Source organism: Triticum aestivum, chromosome 7A (genome assembly GCF_018294505.1).
Source record: "Triticum aestivum cultivar Chinese Spring chromosome 7A, IWGSC CS RefSeq v2.1, whole genome shotgun sequence".
NCBI classification, from domain to species: Eukaryota; Viridiplantae; Streptophyta; class Magnoliopsida; order Poales; family Poaceae; genus Triticum; species Triticum aestivum.
This window is the reverse complement of record NC_057812.1, coordinates 43,396,664-43,417,986: the sequence shown is the minus strand read 5'-3', so window position 1 is coordinate 43,417,986 and position 21,323 is coordinate 43,396,664. Positions and strand designations below refer to the sequence as shown.

At 43.9% G+C, this 21,323-nt stretch overlaps 1 protein-coding gene across 1 annotated transcript; it reads right to left on the bottom strand.

Annotated features, from left to right (window-relative positions):
- Positions 1-646: 646 nt before the first annotated feature.
- On the bottom strand, positions 647-1,389 carry LOC123152943 (putative invertase inhibitor). Its single transcript, XM_044572301.1, has one exon. It carries the CDS (start codon positions 1,387-1,389, stop codon positions 703-705), a length of 687 nt encoding a protein of 228 aa, XP_044428236.1. The 3' UTR covers positions 647-702.
- Between the last annotated feature and the right edge of the window lie 19,934 nt (positions 1,390-21,323).

The following is a 21,323-nucleotide window of genomic DNA, read 5'->3' as shown; positions in this document are numbered from 1 at the left end:
TGTCTACTTTTTTTTGCATGATTGACCGAGACAACTGCGCTTGGCTGCATGGCTGCATGTTCATGCTTCATTTTTCTATTGGATATGGAAAAAGCTGACCAACAGTTGTACACGATTGCCCGCCTGGCCTCTACCACAGTCTCAACAGTGCCTACTGCCAGTGGCGGAGCTTGCAGCCCAAAGGTGTGCGGCGAAATAAAAAAGGTAGCATGTGAGCTGCTGTTTTAAGGTCCAGAAGTAGATTTTTTTTTTGAGACAAAGGTCCGGAAGTAGATATATAGTGTATAAAATTCCATGGGCTGGGCGGGCCACGGCCCTTTCAGCCTTGCTGAAGCTCCGCCTGCGCCTACTGCCATGCCTACTATGCCAACTACAGCCTAGACTGGCCCTATTCGTGTCAGCAAATTGACTGCTTAATTACCCTGCCACCGCAAATGACCTGCTGCTGGGTAAGGGGGGGTGCCGGGACACCTGGGTGCCGTCTCACCTTTTCGTATTTTGTTACCCGACTATCCGACACCGGATAGCAGCATTTCGGACCTTGGCCTCCCGACACACAACGCTGATCTAACAAAAACACACGAGGATCAGAGATCAAAGAGCACGAGGATTACAAGTAGAACAACTAAACTAGAAAGATACGTATTATAGTATATGCAAATATTTATTTTATTCAAAACAACAATATTCATTTCCGCGCTCTCAAGCGAAACCGAGCAACGCGACGCCGAGCTTTGCGAGCTTGAACGCGTCATCGTCCTCCGCCGTCAGCGGCGAAGCCGCGTTGCTCCTCCTGAACCCGTCCTCGCACTCCTTCGCTGCGGCCGCTGCCTTCTCCAGGATCGCCGTCGCATCGCCGAACTTCCCGCCCTTGACCGCGGCAGCGCACGCAGGCCCACCGTGCACTATACCGCCGTACAGCGACAGGCACGACCGGAGGGGCCGCGCCAGGGCCGCGTCCCCCGCCTTAATCTTCACGCCGCTCTCCCCAAGCTGACGGCCGATCTTGGCCTCCGTGCTGGTGGCGTTGGCAGCGAGGAGGCCCACGGCAGCGGCGGCGAGGTCTCGGTAGAGACCGCCACCGCCGACGGAGCCTAGGGCCTCCAGGCAGAACGTGACGTCGAAGTAGGTGCTCCCGCCGCCGACGGTCTTGCATGCGGCAAGTACAGGGACGGCACTCGCCGGCGGCGCAAGGAGGACGGGCAAGAGCAGCAAGAGGACGGTGATCACGCTAGTAGAGGAAGAGGAGAAGGAAGCCATATTGTCAGTTTTGATGGTGGATTCAGTCTGCCCAGACCTCAGCCTCGGGTGTCTAGTATAAGGTGTGAGTTGTTGGACGATTAATTTCATAAACTTTTCGATTTGCTTCCTTTTTGCGGACTTTTCCATCTGATTCCATATTTGACCGGCTGTATCAATGGACCTTTCTTAATAATGCATATAATAAGGGCTACTTTTGGATTTACATTTCGACATTAAACTACAGTATTTCGGGGAAAAGGCATTCAATTCGTCGTAAAAAAACAAAGGTAAACTTATTCGTGGTAATAAAACAAAGGTAAATTGTAACGAGGACAATTAATTGCATTATAATATATAGCTGCAAAGAAAAATGGTAATATACGATTACAGAAAATTTACCTTTTCAAACGAATCATTGATCTGATTTAGCATACAATGACAAGAAACTTTACCTTCTCAAACGAAAATTTAAGAAAGCACCCCGATACTTGTACTAGTATTTTCATAGATCCTGTAATAATTGTCCCTGCATTATAACGGGATACGATATTCTCATACATTACCACATGACTAATATATTCCCTGCGTTGCCACGGGCGAAAAACAATAAAAAATGATCAATGATAAAAGGGCATTTGGTCAAAGGATAATTAGTTCTACTTCACATATTGAGACCATGATTCATTATAAAGTTTCGTATATTCTTTGGTCAGATAATGTTCAGCTAAATAGGAAGTGGATATAATACCGGCATCTTAACTATCTCCACTATTCAAGCACAGTCAGTACATCGTTTGGTACCCACGATGTCCACCCGTCACATAATCTCCCCAGCTCGAACCAATTTGTAGTTGGATGGTTAGAGGGACGGTGGTATTCCCATCCCACCAGGGTTCAAGTCCAGGTGCTCGCATTATTTTTGAATTTATTTCATGATTTTCGACGATGCGCTCTTAATGGGAGGAGACGTTCCCGTCGACGACGAGGCGCCTACGATGACTTCATAAATCTCAGGATATATGCCAGCTCATTCTCTTGAAGGTGTTCATAGGGGGCGAACCAACCTGTGTTGGATGGTTAGAGGGATTATGATATCCTCGGCCCATCAGGATTCAAGTCCTGGTGCTCGCATTTATTCCTGGATTTATTTCAGGATTTTTGGCGATGCACATTCAGTGGGAGGAGACGTTTCCGTCGATGACGAGGTGCCTACGGTGACTTCATAAATTTCAAGATGATATGTCGGCTCAGTCTTTCGGAGGTGCTCATAGAGATAGGGTGTGCGTGTGTGCGTTCATAGGGATGAGTGTATGCGCGTGTATATGAGCGCTTGCGTCTGTATGGTGTTAAAAAAAGAAGGTGTTCATAGGGGTAGGGTGTAAGTGTGTGCGCGTTTATAGGGATGGGTGTATGTACGTATGTATGAGCGTTTGCGTCTGTATGGTGTTAAAAAAGAAGGTGTTCATAGAGGTATGATGTACATGTGTGCGCATTTATAGAGATGGGTGTATGCACATATGTCTGAGTGCTTGCGTCTGTACTCTGTTCAGAAAAAAAAAACATAATCTCCCCACCTCAACATTTTTCTTCAACCAAACCCATCTCCCGGCGTAAGAAAAAAAGCCCTAGAAAACCGAGCACCCATCATGTCGTTCATTCTCCTTGGTGCAACCCCACACATGCACCATTGCTCCTCCGACACCGCTTACTACCGCGCCTCCCATATGATGTTGCCCTGTCTCGCTCCCTCTGTTGTCCAAACCACACTCTCCTGCAACCCCTCCGATTTGAGCTATTTTAATTAAATAATATATTTTTTAATTAATTTGTACAAATATTACGCCTATATTTTTATTTTTAAAAATAATACACCAAGGTCTAGTCGGCCCATCACGGGACAATTGGCTTCCAGTCAGCCCGCAGCAAGCCGACTGGGACTAATTAGTCTCAGTCGGCTTGCTGCGAACCAATTAGTCTCAGTCGGCTCCTGGTGAATATATAAAAAATTAATTTGGATAGATAAATTTAAACCCTATCTATATTCACCAGGAGCTATCTAATACAATTGTAAATATGTGGTTTTCCAAAAATTATGAAAATTTATATGTGGCTTGTTAATATTGCTAGTAATTTATGCAAAAAGTTTCAACACAAACCAGATTCATTTGATAGATAGAATAAATAGAAAACAACAACTAAAACCAAAAACAGAAAAAGAAAAATGGCCACATGCACCTAGTCGGCCCGTAGCAAGCCAACTGAAACTAATTGGTTCGCAGCAAGCCAATTAGTCCCAGTCGGCTTGCTGCGGGCTGACTGGAAGCAAATCGGCCTGCGGTGGGCCGACTAGGCCCAGTCAGCCTGCAGCAGGCCGATGGTGTATTATTTTAAAAAATAAAAATATCGGCGTAATATTTATGCAAATTAATTAAAAATGTATTATATATAAAAAACAGGAATGCCTCACCATGGACCAGGTGAGCCCTAAAAAACCGTCTCCTTCCTTTGTTGGCGGTCTTGCATCGTCTGTTGTGTCTCTTGTCAGGGGTCATGCTCGCTTCGCCTGGCAGCCATGCTAGCCTCTCAAGACGACCGTGTATCCCTTGTCAGGGTCATGCGCTACGGCATGCCTCAACGGTGGTCGCGCGCCCCGTCGTTTTCCCCAACCAGCGGCCGCGCTTGCCTCGCACGATAGTCACCCGCCATTGCCTCACACAACCCGATGGTTGTTGCCTGCTGGTCTGATAGCCGCCCATCGTTGCTTTCGTGGTTCGTCTTATTTGGGATCCTGTGGGACAAGTGAGGATACAATGGGGAAAGTGCATGGGGTGATAAATTATTCTGGCAGGTGCGGTAATCTTCAACAACACGACCAAGGTGATGATGGTAGTTTTGTGCCAATCTGCATCAAAAATATTGGGCTAAGGGTTGTTTCTACAAAGACCTACATGACTTGGTACCGTTGTTCTACAGGAGCTCAGCTAACCAGCGGTTACAGTCTGATGCGGTGTTGTAGGTGATTGAACTTGTATGGTCTCGTTGCCTCCACTAATTGATGTTGTCATCCACTGGGACGTAGGTTCATGGACTAGCTAGAGAGATTTGCTATCCCAGTGGTGTGCAGATTACTTTGGTGTGTTGTTGCAACTAGCACACGAAGGAGTTTGTTCATCTGATTTTCGTCTACCGCTCATGTCGGAATTTAATCCTTCTACGAGTTATGGGTTTGGACCCAATTTTGAAGTATCTCTAGACGAGAGAAGGCATGCGACGACAGGATCGTCCATTGAGCATTCCTGGTGTCTCCAATTCCCCACTGATCTTTCACATCCTCCTTCTGTTGTCGTCTCACCTCGACGGTGCCACTGGATAGTTTGCATTTCTCGTCTCTAACATATTTTATAGTTACAGAAAAGTGTAGGTCACCTACCAGAGCTTGACTCTACTCGGTTGAAGATTGAGCATCAATATATATGCACACAACTGAGCAATTAATCAACAGTTGATATGCATGGCTGAATATTGTGGAGCCCATGTGACCAACTAGCAAGTACATTGCACACCGAAGGCATAACTTGGAAAAGACTGAGGTGAACATAATTGATAGAGTCTTGTACTCCCTCCGTTCCTAAATACTTGTCTTTTTAGAGATTTCAAATGGTTACCACATACGGATGTATATAGACATGTTTTAGAGTATAGATTCACTCATTTAATTTATATGTAGTCACTTGTTAAAATCTCTAGAAAGACAAATATTTAGGAATGGAGGGAGTACAATACTGTTGGATCGTATTATTAGGCCCACTTGAGACTCGAGGCGCCGCTGCCTCCCAAGCCCGTCGATAGTGTAAACAAAACAGGACCCCGATTTGGTTCAAATATTAAGCTAGCGGAGGGCCCACCTGTCATCCTCTCACCATCATCCTCTTCCTCCATTGGCCAACATGAACACGAACGCTCTAGTGTCCTCGCTGGCCTCGTCCTAGGCCAAGCTACCGTTACACACCGGACTGTCTCCGGTCTCCTGTTGCCATAGTCGTCGGACCCCTTTTCCTGAGGTGTGCTGATCCTGGCTGAACCTCTCCAGCTAGCCCAGCCCACCACCCGACGTTGCGCTGTGTTAGCTACAGGAGTTGCGCGACTCTCGAGGAAGTACTGGTCCTACGTCGGCTGAAATAAAAATTGTGGATAATCTTGTAGAAATTTTTCACCGCAAGGAAATTATGTGGCGTCAAAGAGCCAGGATAGAGTGGCTAATGCACGGTGATAAGAACACTTACTTCTTTCACCTAAGGGCTAGTAGACGCAGGAGGAAGAATCAAATCAAATCTCTTCAGCGGTTGGACGAACAGATGACAGCGGACGTGCATGAGATGGAAACAATGGCCACCGGGTTCTACAAAGAACTGTACACATCTCAAGGAGTCCATGGTATGGATCGGGTGCTAGATACGGTGCCAAGGAAGGTCTTGCGGGAGATGAATGAGGGGTTAAACGCCCCATATACTACCGGGGAGGTCAAGACCGCTTTATTTCAAATGTTTCCCACAAAAGCACCGGCCCTGATGGCTTCCCAGCTCACTTTTTGCAGAGCCACCGGGATGTTTGCGGTGACGAGGTAACTAAAGCTGTTATAAACATCGTAGAGGGGAAAGAATCAGCCGAGAGCATCAATGATAGTACATTGGTTCTTATCCCAAAGGTGAAAACCCTACACTTCTGTCCCAATTTCGGCCAATCAGTTGATGCAATATAATTTACAAGATAGCGTCAAAAGCGATATCAAATAGGCTAAAGCTCATATTACCGGATATTATCTCCGAGGAACAATCTGCTTTTGTGCCTGGCAGGATGACCACTGACAATATCATCATGGCCTATGGATATCTACATTTCATGAAACGGAATAAAGCAAAGAAACACCAATCTTGTGCCCTAAAGCTTGACATGATGAAGGCCTACGACAGAGTTGAGTGGGAATATCTGCAAGCCATTATGTTAAAGTTGGGGTTCTCGGCACAGTGGGTGAATATTGTGATGAGCCTTGTTTCAACTATTAATTTTTCTGTCCTGTTCAATGGGAAGAAGCTGGAAGGTTTTAAGCCATCTAGAGGTATAAGATAGGGGGACCCAATTGTTGGGGATCGTAGCAGAAATTAAAAAAATTCTACGCATCACCAAAATCAATCTATGGAGTATTCTAGCAACAAGGGGAATAGGGGTGCATCTACATACCCTTGTAGATCGCGAGCGGAAGCATTCAAGTGAACGGGGATGATGGATTCGTACTCGCTGTGATCCAAATCACCGATGACCAAGTGCCGAACGGACAACACCTCCGCGTTCAACACACGTACGGTTGGGATGACGTCTCCTCCTTATTGATCCAGCAAGGGGGAAGGAGAGGTTGATGAAGATCCAGTAGCACGACGGCGTGGTGGTGGATGCAGCAGGATCCCGGCAGGGCTTCGCCAAGCACAAGTGGGGAGGAGAGATGTTACGGAGGGAGAGGGAGGCGCCAAGAGCAAGGTGCGGTTGCCCTCCCTCCCTTCCACTATATATAGGGGCTAGGGGGGCGCATGCCCCCTTGGATATCCCATCTAAAGGGGGGGGGCTGGGGGCAACGGCCCCCTTAGGGTTTCCAACTAGGGGGGCGCATGCCCCCTCGGGGGGGGGGGGGCAACGGCCCCCTAGGGTTTCCAACCCTAGGCGCCTTGGGCCCTTGGGTGGGGCGCACCAGCCCATCAGGGGCTGGTTCCCACGCCACTTCAGCCCATGGGGCCCTCCGGGATAGGTGGCCCCATCCGGTGGACCCCCGGGACCCTTCCGGTGGTCCCGGTAAAATACCGGTAACCCCCGAAACCTTCCCGCTGGCCGAAACTGGACTTCCTATATATAAATCTTTACCTCCGGACCATTTCGGAACTCCTCATGACGTCCAGGATCTCATCCGGGACTCCGAACAACTTTCGGGTTACTGCATACTAATATCTCTACAATCCTAGCGTCATCGAACCTTAAGTGTGTAGACCCTACGGGTTCGGGAGACACGCACTACAAGAAATATGTCAAATTGTGACCACCACTATTGGTCACTGAATGGTCACAAATTTCCATTTGTGACCTTTTTGTGACCAAAATCATAAGGTCAAAAGCTGGCCGTCATAAACTGACTATAGCGACCTTTCTTCTGGATTGGTCGAAGACGTTTATGACCAAAATACGTCTACTGTGGCGTTTTGGTCACTAGCAACCTCCCCAGGCCACGTAGGCATCCAGCGTGGCAAGCTGATGTGGCACAAGATTCAGCCCGGTCCAGTTCGGTGTTTTACATGGGCCGAGCCCAACAATTCAGCCTTTTTATATATATTTTTCTTATTAATTTTGGTCAGCTATATGGGCCAGGCCCAACTATTCGGCCTTTTTAATTTCTGGGCCATTACTATTAATTTTCTATTTTTAGCCACATTATTTTTGCGCTGGTCCCACTGGTCATATTGGTCCCACTTGTCATGCTGATATCACAATTGGACCCACACATCAGAAATTTCAAAATTTGTCAACCAATTTTCATAAGTGGGTCCCCCTGGTCAGGTTTCCATTTCATAGGTATTGAAATTATATACACATTCAATATTTCAAACATATTATAGAGCAAATGAAATTCATCCAAAACAACACTAAATATTACAATACATAATATGCTACTCTGACCAATATTACACTTTGCCTGATATTACAATACATAATATGCTACTCTTGCTGATAGGCTTCACGGCTTCACACTTCATACTTCACCTATGCAAAAAAAAAAGAATAAGAACCTGTAGGCAACATCAAACATAGAATTGACAATAAGCTCAATTTAACTGGTCAACAAATCTTCCATCTATATTTCTATCAGCAGCACACTAGATAGGCCACACATTTATTCCTACAGTACAATGACGAAAAAACAGATTATGGTGCCTACCAAGTGAGGTAAAAACATATTATCAGCAACACACTAGATAGGCCACACATCTATATTTCTATCAGCAGCACACTAGATAGGCCACACATTTATTACATTTACATGGTGGTGGCTGGCTAGCAATCATGGCTGCTAGCTCATGCTGCCAGTGTGCATGCACATCTCTCCGCTGGAACCAACCCAACCCAAACGAAGCAACTGTAGCAAACCACACATGTACCAGTAAACTTCAGTATGAAACAATTCCTCGCCAAAATAAACTACCAAATCGTTTCCAAGAATTTCGAAGAAACCACCTCAAGTCGATTCAGCCAAGGATATTATTTTCCACAAGCAAAAAACTATGGTTCAGCTCCCACATGGGCATGGGGTTTTTGGGTTTCAAGACACAAATCACAAAACTGGATGGGCATATAGAAGGTACACTATGAAAATCTACGGCGTCAACCTGCTGGAGTTACTTGTCCTCAGTGATGAGCAGCTGCTTACTCCTTGGGCTTGGTCATCTGGACAGCCAAAAAAACATGCAACTGTAAGAAGATGGATTGATGGTAAAAAGAGTGAAGAATTGTGATTCAGTGAACAGAAAAGCATATGTACATTATAATACTGCAGACAAGAAAATAATAATCCTAATATGAAGATAAGTGTTTTTCTTATTGATGGCTGTAAGATGGACTGATCGTAAAAAGAGGGAAGAATTTTGATTCAGTGAACAGAAAACAAGACGTTATTATTCAGCTGTGATACTCGATATTTGACAAGTGTCGATATTTGACAAGTATGGTTTCATGTATACTCCTACAAGTTAGGCAGAGCAATGTACAAGATAAATCGTTTTATATAAAGCGTGTCCAATCAATATCCAAAATGCTATCGAGCAGAGCATAGAAACAGAGTCCCAAAAATCTAATTATCTGCTACGGCGACAGCCACGCAGCAAGCCAGCAGCGGCAGGCTAGGGCGAGGGTTGGGGAGGAGGCAAGTGTTCTCAGGTTATTAACATCTCTCCAAAAAGAAAAAAGAAAACAACTTAAAATATTGAGTGTGGTAGCAACATCTACTTTTTTCTGGAGTTCCAGTTCAAGATGGCCAAAGGCCACTTGGCACCATGGAACCTGCACAATTTCCATCATATATATGAATGAGTTAGGAAGTAAAGTAGTTTTGAACTACTCAGCCTCATACATATATATAAAGTGTGTTGCACTGCTGCTACAGAAAGTTTCATAGGCTTCCAAGTGAAGGGATACACATTGTTCAACTGTCGTGTTTATTTTTTGTCGTTGGGGAAAGCAATAGCTTAATCAGTTCACTCTCTAATAGTATGAACAGCCTATCACTCAAACAGTCCTTGAGTGCCAATATATTATTGTATTGGTAAAAGAAACATGTCACCACAAATAGCTTTAACAGTTAGCACAATTTTTTATTAGAGAAGTTCAAAGAGAGATTTGAGAAATCTATATTAGAGAAAACTTGAAGACAACATACATAATTATGAGCTTAACAGTTACTGCCATGACCATATCGCGCAAGCTACAACATATAAATTAATTAGCATTAGTATGATGTATATGGACAGAATTTCTACCTTGCCGTCCGCAAGAAACATGACGGGAGGTCGAGGAGATTTCGAGCGGCTCCGTGTCAGCTTCCATCACCACGATGAACTCAGATGTCCCGCTGTTAAGAGAACTTGGTCGCTGTGGAAAGCAAGAAACAAAGATTAAAATCACAGGAGGTGAAATTAACAGGAAGGACCAATGGGCACTGCTAGGGATTGGTCACCTTCATGGGGAACTGAACATCCAACTAGTTTTAGTCAAAGTCTTAAGCATATACATACATACAAATTGAACCAAAAATCATATGCATGTCTGTACAATTAATTGCAAGGCTATCCAACTTGCAGTTGGAGAGAGTACAAACTAGTTTACTGGTAGTACAGCACATCAGCCTACACAACATTCAGGTTCTCGCACGAATGCTAGTAGACAGACAAGAGTTGACCACAAACAAAGAATGAATCCATCGTATTATGCCAGTAGTAGGTACAGCTTGGCTTCAGTCATAGAAAGGGAACATGAGTTTGCTTGCTTGAACCAAAAGGTTCACCATAGGAATTGGGCATCCAACGTGTTTTAGCCAAAGTCGTAAGCATGAACAAACAAACATACGTACAAAATGAACCAAAACCCATATGTTCGTGCAATTAACTACAGGTGCTATCCAACTTGCTATTGGACAGAGTAGAGCCTGATTTACTAGCAGCCTGACACAAAATTTTAACTCTGGGCTTGGTGCATGAATCCTAGTAGAGAGACAAGAAAGAGTTAACCACAACAAAGAATTCATTCATGGGATTATTCCAGTAGCAAGTACTGCTTGGCTGCAGTTTTAGAAAGGGGACTTGAGTTTGGTCAAACAAAAAGAAAAAGTGACGCATACTTGTTCATAGATAGAAACTGAACATCCAACGGCAATGGCGGCGCCGAGGCGGGTGGACGGGCGGCAGCTTGGGTGATCTCATCTGCTAGACCATGTCGCTGATGAGCTGCACGTGGCTGCTCCGGTGCCTCTCCACGAACATCCTCGACGCGCCCGCCACCGTCTTCTTCCACGTCTGAGCGCGCACGCACGCGTAACCAACCAACACATCATTAGCCGAGGCGATCGAAATTGAGGTACAGAAATGGAGTGACAGAGAGACGGCCATCGTATTAGCTTACCCGCTCCAGCGCAGTGAGGAAGTGCGCGACGCCGGCCTCGTCGAGCCGCGTGCCCCGCTTCACATATGGAACATGGTCCTCCTTGGCGTCAGGGACTGCTTGTCCTCCTCTCCTTTCCTCGTCCGGGCGACGCGGCTGGGACATGGTCTACGGCAGCGTAGGCCTCGTCGGCGCTGATGACGTTGAAGAGCACCATGAGCATGGCCCCCTAGCAGCGACCCCGCCGTGCGGCCGCCTAGCACCAACGAGCTCGCACCCGCCCCCACTCCGTTTCGATGTGGTAGATCAGAATTCGAGGAATCTGATCCGGGCCGCGGGGTTTGGGAGTAGAAGGAGGAGGGTGCAAGGTGGGATGCGGGAGCTTCAAGAGGGATCGAGAGGGGCGAGATAGATCCGTGGGAGGGAGAGGGGAGGACAAGCTCGACCTCTTCTACGATGAGGGTCATCGGCGGTGGGGGTGGGCTTGGGAGCGGCTGTGGATCGAGATCTAAGGGAGGGAGAGGGTGGCGGCTGTGGGTGTGGGGGAGGGAAGGGGAGGGGGGAGAGCAGGAGGGCGTGGGGGAGGCAATGGACGACGGCGAGCTCCGCTAGACGGAGGTGGCGGCGGGAGGTCGGGTGATGGAGATGGCGGCGGGAGGAAGGAGGGGAGCGCTAGGGTTCGCGCAAGAGGGAGAGAGGCGAGCACGAGGGGTGGGGTGGGGTTCGGGCACGAGTGAAAGGGGAGGTCGGGCCATGGAGATGGCGTGCGGTGGGCTGTATGAATGGATCGATGGACGGATCTTTGCCATGTCATCAATCCATGCCACACTGATTCCACCAATCACAATTGAGCTTATGTAATTCTGTCTTTTCCTTTTACTTCTCTTGTATTTTTTACCCTCCTATTTAGGGTGAACATTCAACATATTGTCATTTCATAGCTTGAAAATGTAACAATATTGTGCACATGTGTGTATATTTGGACAACAAACAATGTTGATTTGAGGGGTTTTCACTTTCTTTGCACAAAATATCATTTTTTCATTTTTTTGAGTGCCAATAATCGGTTTTTTGTGAAGGACCTATCATATATTTATTGCAAAATTGGACCAAATCAATTTTCTAAAATACTAGGCCATATTTAATGCACAATTGACAAAATGGTTGGGTGTCAAAAGTTTTGATCCACCTCTGGTGAAAAAGACAAATTTCCGCCGATTCAGTAGGAAGCGGGTCAAATTTGAACTGTGGCTGCCTCGTAGTTTGCTCTTTATTTTTTCCAAAAATCATTTCTATGTACAAAAGTATCTATTTAATCAGAGAAACACCAAAAAATTCCAAGATTCAACCACTAGCTAGGAACGGTCATTTCCGTCATTTTGACCGCATTATGAAACGGGCATAAAAATTTCAAAAAAAATCAAAAAATTGGAAAACCTTTGCATTGTGTAATTATATGTGACCAAGTTACCAGGAGAAATAATAAACTTGTAATACGGCAATTGTTTTAAAAAAGTGTTCTCAGAAATGAACTATCATGTGTGAAGATTCATGGCTTTCAACCTAAATGATCAATCTTATGGCCACATTCATGGCATAGTTTGTTCAAATGATCTCATATTGTGCATAAGGGTGATATTGGAATGTCAAACAATGTTGCCTAAGGAAGTTTTCATTTTCTTTGGACGAAAAAACTATTTTTCATTTTTCGAGTGCCCAAAAGGATATTTTTGTGAAGGTCCTATAATATATTTGTTGCAAAATTGTACCAAATCAATTTTCTAAAATACTAGGACATATTTAATGCACAATTGACCAAATGGTTGGGTGTAAAAAGTTTTGATCCACCTCTCGTGAAAAAGACAAATTTTCACCGATTAAGTAGGAAATGGGTCAAATTTGAACTGCAGCTGCCTCATAGTTTGCTCTTTATTTTTTCAAAAAATCATTTCTAGATACATAAGTATCTATTTAATCAGAGAAACATCAAAAATTTTCCAAGATTCAACCACTAGCTAGGAATGGTCAAACCCGCAGTTTTGACCGCATTTTGAAACGGGCATAAAAAATTCAAAAAAAATTAAAAATTTGGGAAACCTTCACATTGTGTCATTATATGTGACCAAGTTTCCAGAAAAAATAATAAACTTGTAATACGGCAATTATTTTAAAAATGTGTTCTCAGAAATGAGCTATCATGCGTGAAGATTCATGGCTTTCAAGCCAAATGATCAATCTTATGGCCATATGCATGGCATAGTTTGTTCAAATGATCTCATATTATGCACAAGGGTGCATATTGGAATGGAAAAATGTTGCCTAAGGGACTTTTTATTTTCTTTGCATGGAAAATTCATTTTCCATTTTTCGAGTGCCCGAATTGAGTTCTTTTTGTGAAGGACCTACCATATATTTGTTGCAAAATTGGACCAAATCAATTTTCTAAAATACTAGGTCATATTTGATTCATAATTGACCAAATGGTTGGGTGTCAAAAGCCTTGATCTACCTTTGGTGAAAAAGACAAATTCTCGCCGATTTAGTAGGAACCGGGTCAAATTTGAACTGCAGCTGCCTCATAGTTTGCTCTTTATTTTTTCAAAAAATCATTTCTAGATACATAAGTATCTATTTAATCAGAGAAACATCAAAAATTTTCCAAGATTCAACCACTAGCTAGGAACGGTCAAACCCGCTGTTTTGACCGCATTTTGAAACAGGCATAAAAAATTCAAAAAAATCAAAAATTTGGGAAACCTTCGCATTGTGTCATATATGTGACCAAGTTTTCAGGAAAAATAATAAACTTTTAATACGGCAATTCTTTTAAAAAAGTGTTCTCAGAAATGAGCTATCATGCGTGCAGATTCATGGCTTTCAAGCCAAATGATCAATCTTATGGCCACATTCATGGCATAGTTTGTTCAGATGATCTCATATTGTGCACAAGGGTGCATCTTGGAATTCCAAACAATGTTGCCTAAGGAAGTTTTCATTTTCTTTGCACGAAAAATTCATTTTCCATTTTTCTGAGTGCCCAAAATGAGTTTTTTTGTGAAGGACCTGCCATATATTTGTTGCAAAATTGGACCTAATCAATTTTATAAAATACTAGGCCATATATAATGCACAATTGAAAAAATGGTTGGGTGTCAAAAGTTTTGATCCACCTCTGGTGAAAAAGACAAATTCCCGCCGATTTAGTAGGAAGCTGGTCAAATTTGAACTGCAGCTACCTCATAGTTTGCTATTTATTTTGTCCAAAAATTATTTCTAGTTACATAAGTACCTATTTAATCATAAATACATGGTTTGGTGGCGATACGTCGAGGTTTGGGCGATGGCCAAGGCCGTCAACTCTAGAGCACGTAAACTCGCATGTCCGCCGCGTGGTCACCGCGTGACCGTGGCGTTGCCATGTGTTCTGGGCAGCCTAGGCATGTCTAGTGGGTTGGGCACTCCCCAGGTAGGTGATAGGAAGAAAATCAAAACATAAGATTCTCACGAGGAGACCGATCGATGCTCAAACATGAATAAGCAGCCAAGTGTTTGATTAGCGGTACGGGAAATGCACATGGCCAATGGGCGTGAGTTTTGGCTGAGGATGATCATCTACTAAGGAGAATGTATTCACAAATTTTTAGCTCAAAAGGAGGATCCTAGGTGGTACTTGCTTTGCAAAGTATCACACTAGACAAAAATATGAATGTTGAAGCTGGGCTCAAAATAATGAATGGATTGAGCTGAAATTTAGTGGAGGATGGTTATTTGGGCATAGGAAAGCATTGTAGAAAATTGATATCATTTGGACATGCCAAAGTAGTACTTCCTTCACAATGCTCTTCTATGGACAAAAACTTGGGAAAACTAGTGAGAGAGATTGGATGAATTAAAGGAGCTAAAAATTGGTGTAGGTAAGTTACATAGGTATGGTCATGCGCTGGTAAATTTTCAGATCATTTGGGTAAGCCTAGCTAGTACTTCTTCACAAAGCTTCTCTCGAGGTAGAAACTTTGGAAATTTCCTGAGAAAGATTTACTAGGAAAATTGAGCTGAATATTATCATGTGGTAATGATTTGGGTATGGAAGAGTGCCCGAAAAGTTTGAGGGTAATAGGAGGGGTCTATATAACACTTGCTTTGCAACGTGCCGATTTGGCCATAAAATATAAATTGAACCTGGGCTCACATAGATGATTTGACTGAGCTGCAATTTGGAGGAGGGTGATAATTTGGGCATATGAAGGAACTATATAAATTTCATGTCATTTCGAAATATAAAAAAGGTACTTCCTTCACAATACTTCTAGGTGGACAAAAACTTTGGAAATTTGCCGAGGAATATTTTCTAGGCAAATGGAGATGAATTTTGTCATGCGGTAATGATTTCGATAGAAAAGAGTGCCCAAAAATTCCAAGGGCAATCAAGAATATATAAATAGCACTTCCTTCATAAAGTGTTGTTGTGAACAGAATAGGAAAATGAATATTGTTGAATTAGTTTTGAACTAGGAAAGGAAGGACTTTTACATATTTGATGAAGATATGACCCAAAGAATTTATGAGATTTTTTTGGGAATTTTGGGAATGGCAGAAATATAGGTTGCTTCACAACCTAGGGCAAAAACTGCCACATGGACATGACACATAGGCAAAACTGATGAGGTGGCGCCTAGTCATAGCAACCCACCACAATTTACAAGGCTATGACCATCTATATTGGTCGTTAACAACTAGAAATAAGGCAACGGACTAGCGTTGTTTGCTTTATGACCATTTCCTCTAATGAAATTATGACCTTTCTGACCAAAATGGTCGTTATGGTTTAGGGTTTAGAGCCCCCCAGACAGCTTTTGACCAATTGGTCTAAAATGGTCATAAATTTATGACCAATTCTTCGAGGGTCACTGACAGAAGGTCATAAGTTGACATATTTCTTGTAGTGACGCGGACATGACCGAGACGCCTCTCCGGTCAATAACCAACAGCGGGATCTGGATACCCATGTTGGCTCCCACATGCTCCTCGATGATCTCATCGGATGAACCACGATGTCGAGGACTTAATCAATCCCGTATACAATTCCCTTTGTCAATCGGTATGTTACTTGTCCGAGACTCGATCGTCGGTATCCCAATACCTTGTTCAGTCTCATTACCGGCAAGTCACTTTACTCGTACCGTAATGCATGATCCCGCGATCAACCACTTGATCACATTGAGCTCATTATGATGATGCATTACCGAGTGGGCCCAGAGATACCTCTCCATCATACGGAGTGACAAATCCCAGTCTCGATTCGTGCCAACCCAACAGACACTTTTGGAGATACCTGTAATGTACCTTTATAGTCACCAGTTACGTTGTGACGTTTGGCACACCCAAGGTACTCCTACAGTATCCGGGAGTTGCACAATCTCATGGTCTAAGGAAATGATACTTGACATTCAGAAAAGCTACAGCAAATGAACTACATGATCTTTGAGCTAAGCTTAGGATTGGGTCTTGTCCATCACATCATTCTCCTAATGATGTGATCCCGTTATCAATGACATATAATGTCCATAGTCAGGAAACCATGACTATCTTTTGATCAACGAGCTAGTCAACTAGAGGCTCACTAGGGACCTGTTGTGGTGTATGTATTCACACATGTATTACGATTTCCCGGATAACACAATTATAGCATGAACAATAGACAATTATCATGAACAAGAAATATAATAATAACCATTTTATTATTGCCTCTAGGGCATATTTCCAACAGCCTCCCACTTGCACTAGAGTCAATATTCTAGTTACATTGTGATGAATCGAACACCCATGCAGTTCTGCTGTTGATCATGTTTTGCTCTAGGGAGAGGTTTAGTCGACGGATCTTCTACATTCAGGTCCGTGTGTACTTTACAAATTTCTATGTCTCCATTTTGAACACTTTCACGAATGGAGTTGAAGCGACGCTTGATATGCCTAGTCTTCCTGTGAAACCTGGGCTCCTTGGCAAGGGCAATAGCTCCAGTGTTGTCACAGAAGAGAGTCATCAGCCCCGACGCATTGGGTATGACTCCTAGGTCGGTGATGAACTCCTTCACCCAGATTGCTTCTTGTGCTGCCTCAGAGGCTGCCATGTATTCTGCTTCACATGTAGATCCCGCCACGATGCTTTGCTTGCAACTGCACCAGCTTAATGCCCCACCATTCAAAATATACATGTATCCAGTTTGTGACTTAGAGTCATCCATATCTGTGTCGAAGCTAGTGTCGACGTAACCCTTTACGACGAGCTCTTCGCCACCTCCATAAACGAGAAACATATCCTTGGTCCTTTTCAGGTACTTCAGGATGTTTTTGACCGCTGTCCAGTGTTCCTTGCCGGGATTACTTTGGTACCTACCTACCAAACTTACGGCAAGGTTTACATCAGGTCTGGTACACAGCATGGCATACATAATAGACCCTATGGCTGAGGCACAGGGGATGACACTCATCTCTTCTATATCTTCTGCCGTGGTCGGGCATTGAGCCGTGCTCAATCGCACACCTTGAAATACAGGCAAGAACCCCTTCTTGGACTGATCCATATTGAACTTCTTAAATATCTTGTCAAGGTACGTACTTTGTGAAAGACCGATGAGGCGTATCAATCTATCTCTATAGATCTTGATGCCTAATATATAATCAGCTTCTCCAAGGTCCTTCATTGAAAAACACTTGTTCAAATAGGCCTTTATGCTTTCCAAGAATTCTATATCATTTCCCATCAACAGTATGTCATCCACATATAATATGAGAAATGCTACAAAGCTCCCACTCACTTTCTTGTAAACGCAGGCTTCTCCATAAGTCTGCATAAACCCAAACGCTTTGATCATCTCATCAAAGCGAATGTTCCAACTCCGAGATGCTTGCACCAGCCCATAGATTGAGCGTTGGAGCTTGCACACCTTGTTAGCATTCTTAGGATCGACAAAACCTTCTGGCTGCATCATATACAATTCTTCCTTAAGAAAGCCGTTAAGGAATGCCGTTTTGACGTCCATTTGCCATATCTCATAATCATAGAATGCGGCAATTGCTAACATGATTCGGACGGACTTCAGCTTCGCTACGGGTGAGAAAGTCTCATCGTAGTCAACCCCTTCAACTTGTCGATAACCCTTAGCGACAAGTCGAGCCTTATAGATGGTCACATTACCATCCGCGTCTGTCTTCTTCTTAAAGATCCACTTATTTTCCATGGCTCACCGATCTTCGGGCAAGTCAGTCAAAGTCCATACTTTGTTTTCATACATGGATTCTATCTCGGATTTCATGGCTTCTAGCCATTTGTCGGAATCTGGGCCCGCCATCGCTTCTTCATAGTTCGAAGGTTCACCGTTGTCCAACAACATGATTTCCAAGACAGGGTTGCCGTACCACTCTGGTGCGGAACGTGTGCTTGTGGACCTACGAAATTCAGTAGGAGCTTGATCCGAGGTATCTTGATCATCATCATTAACTTCCTCTCTAATCGGTGCAGGCACCACAGGAACATTTTCCTGAGCTGCGCCACTTACCGGTTCAAGAGGTAATACTTCATCAAGTTCTACCTTCCTCCCACTTATTTCTTTCGAGAGAAACCCTTTCTCTAGAAAGGACCCATTCTTGGCAACAAAGATCTTGCCTTCGGATCTGAGGTAGAAGGTAAACCCAACAGTTTCTTTAGGGTATCCTATGAAGACACATTTTTCCGACTTGGGTTCGAGCTTTTCAGGTTGAAGTTTCTTGACATAAGCATCACATCCCCAAACTTTTAGAAACAACAGCTTAGGTTTCTTCCCAAACCATAATTCATACGGTGTCGTCTCAACGGATTTCGACGGAGCCCTATTTAAAGTGAATGCGGCAGTCTCTAAAGCATAGCCCCAAAATGATAGCGGCAAATCGGTAAGAGACATCATAGATCGCACCATATCTAATAGAGTGCGATTACGATGTTCGGACACACCATTACACTGAGGTGTTCCAGGCGGCATTAGTTGTGAAACTATTCCACATTTTCTTAAGTGTGTGCCAAATTCGTGACTCAAGTATTCTCCCCCACGATCTGATCGCAAGAACTTGATTTTCCTGTCACGTTGATTCTCAACCTCACTCTGAAATTCCTTGAACTTTTCAAAGGTCTCAGACTTGTGTTTCATTAAGTAGACGTACCCATATCTACTCAAGTCATCAGTGAGGGTGAGAACATAACGATAGCCACCGCGAGCCTCAACACTCATTGGACCGCACACATCAGTATGTATGATTTCCAATAAGTTGGTTGCTCGCTCCATTGTTCCTGAGAACGGAGTCTTGGTCATTTTACCCATGAGGCATGGTTCGCACGTGTCAAATGATTCGTAATCAAGAGACTCTAAAAGTCCATCTGCATGGAGCTTCTTCATGCATTTGACACCTATGTGACGAAGGCGGCAGTGCCACCAGTATGTGGGACTATCATTATCAAGCTTACATCTTTTTGTATTCACACTATGAATATGTGTAGCATTACGCTCGAGATTCATTAAGAATAAACCATTCACCATCGGAGCATGACCATAAAACATATCTCTCATATAAATAGAACAACCATTATTCTTGGATTTAAATGAGTAGCCATCTCGAATTAAACAAGATCCTGATACAATGTTCATGCTCAAAGCTGGTACTAAATAACAATTATTGAGGTTTAAAACTAACCCCGTAGGTAAATGTAGAGGTAGCGTGCCGACGGCGATCACATCGACCTTGGAACCATTCCCGACGCGCATCATCACTTCGTCCTTCGCCAGTCTCCGCTTATTCCGCAGCTCCTGCTTTGAGTTACAAATGTGAGCAACCGCACCGGTATCAAATACCCAGGAGCTACTACGAGTACTGGTAAGGTACACATCAATTACATGTATATCACATATACCTTTCGTGATGTCGGCCTTCTTGTCCGCTAAGTATTTGGGGCAGTTCCGCTTCCAGTGACCACTTCCCTTGCAATAAAAACACTCAGTCTCGGGCTTGGGTCCATTCTTTGGCTTCTTCCCAGCAGCTTGCTTACCGGGCGCGACAACTCCCTTGCCGTCCTTCTTGAAGTTCTTCTTACCCTTGCCTTTCTTGAACTTAGTGGTTTTATTCACCATCAACACTTGATGTTCCTTTTTGACTTCTACCTCTGCTGATTTCAGCATTGCAAATACTTCAGGAATGGTCTTTTCCATCCCCTGCATATTGAAGTTCATCACAAAGGTCTTGTAGCTCGGTGGAAGCGACTGAAGGATTCTGTCAATGACCGCGTCATCCGGGAGATTAACTCCCAGCTGAGTCAAGCAGTTATGCAACCCAGACATTTTGAGTATGTGCTCGCTGACAGAACTATATTCCTCCATCTTACAGCTGAAGAACTTGTCAAAGACTTCATATCTCTCGACCCGGGCATGAGCTTGAAAAACCATTTTCAGCTCTTCGAACATTTCATATGCTCTGTGTCTCTCAAAACGCTTTTGGAGCCCCGGTTCTAAGCTGTAAAGCATGCCGCACTGAACGAGGGAGTAATCATCAGCACGTATCTGACAAGCGTTCATAACGTCTTGGTTCTGTTGGACGGGTGCGTCACCTAGCGGTGCTTCTAGGACATAATCTTTCTTGGCAGCTATGAGGATGATCCTCAGGTTCCGAACCCAGTTCGTATAGTTGCTGCCATCGTCTTTCAGCTTGGTTTTCTCTAGGAACGCGTTGAAGTTGAGGACAACATGGGCCATTTGATCTACAAGACATATTGTAAAGATTTTAGACTAAGTTCATGATAATTAAGTTCATCTAATCAAATTATTAAATGAACTCCCACTCAGATAGACATCCCTCCAGTCATCTAAGTATAACATGATCCGAGTTAACTAGGCCGTGTCCGATCATCACATGAGACGGACTAGTCAACATCGGTGAACATCTTCATGTTGATCGTATCTTCTATACGACTCATGCTCGACCTTTTGGTCTTCTGTGTTCCGAGGCCATGTCTGTACATGCTAGGCTCGTCAAGTCAACCTAAGTGTACTGCATGTGTAAATCTGTCTTACACCCGTTGTATTCGAACGTTAGAATCTATCACACCCGATCATCATGTGGTGCTTCGAAACAACGAACCTTCGCAATGGTGCACAGTTAGGGGGAACACTTTCTTGAAATTATTACAAGGGATCATCTTATTTAAGCTACCGTCATTCTAAGCAAATAAGATGTAAAACATGATAAACACCACATGCAATCAAATAGTGACATGATATGGCCAATATCATTTGCTCCTTTGATCTCCACCTTCGGGGCTCCATGATCATCGCTGTCACCGGCATGACACCATGATCTCCATCATCGTGTCTTCT

What these genes read in the sequence shown, in the direction of transcription:
- LOC123152943 (XM_044572301.1), bottom strand. Translation starts at nt 1,389, where the DNA reads ATGGAAAAGTCCGCAAAAAGGAAGCAAATCGAAAAGTTTATGAAATTA.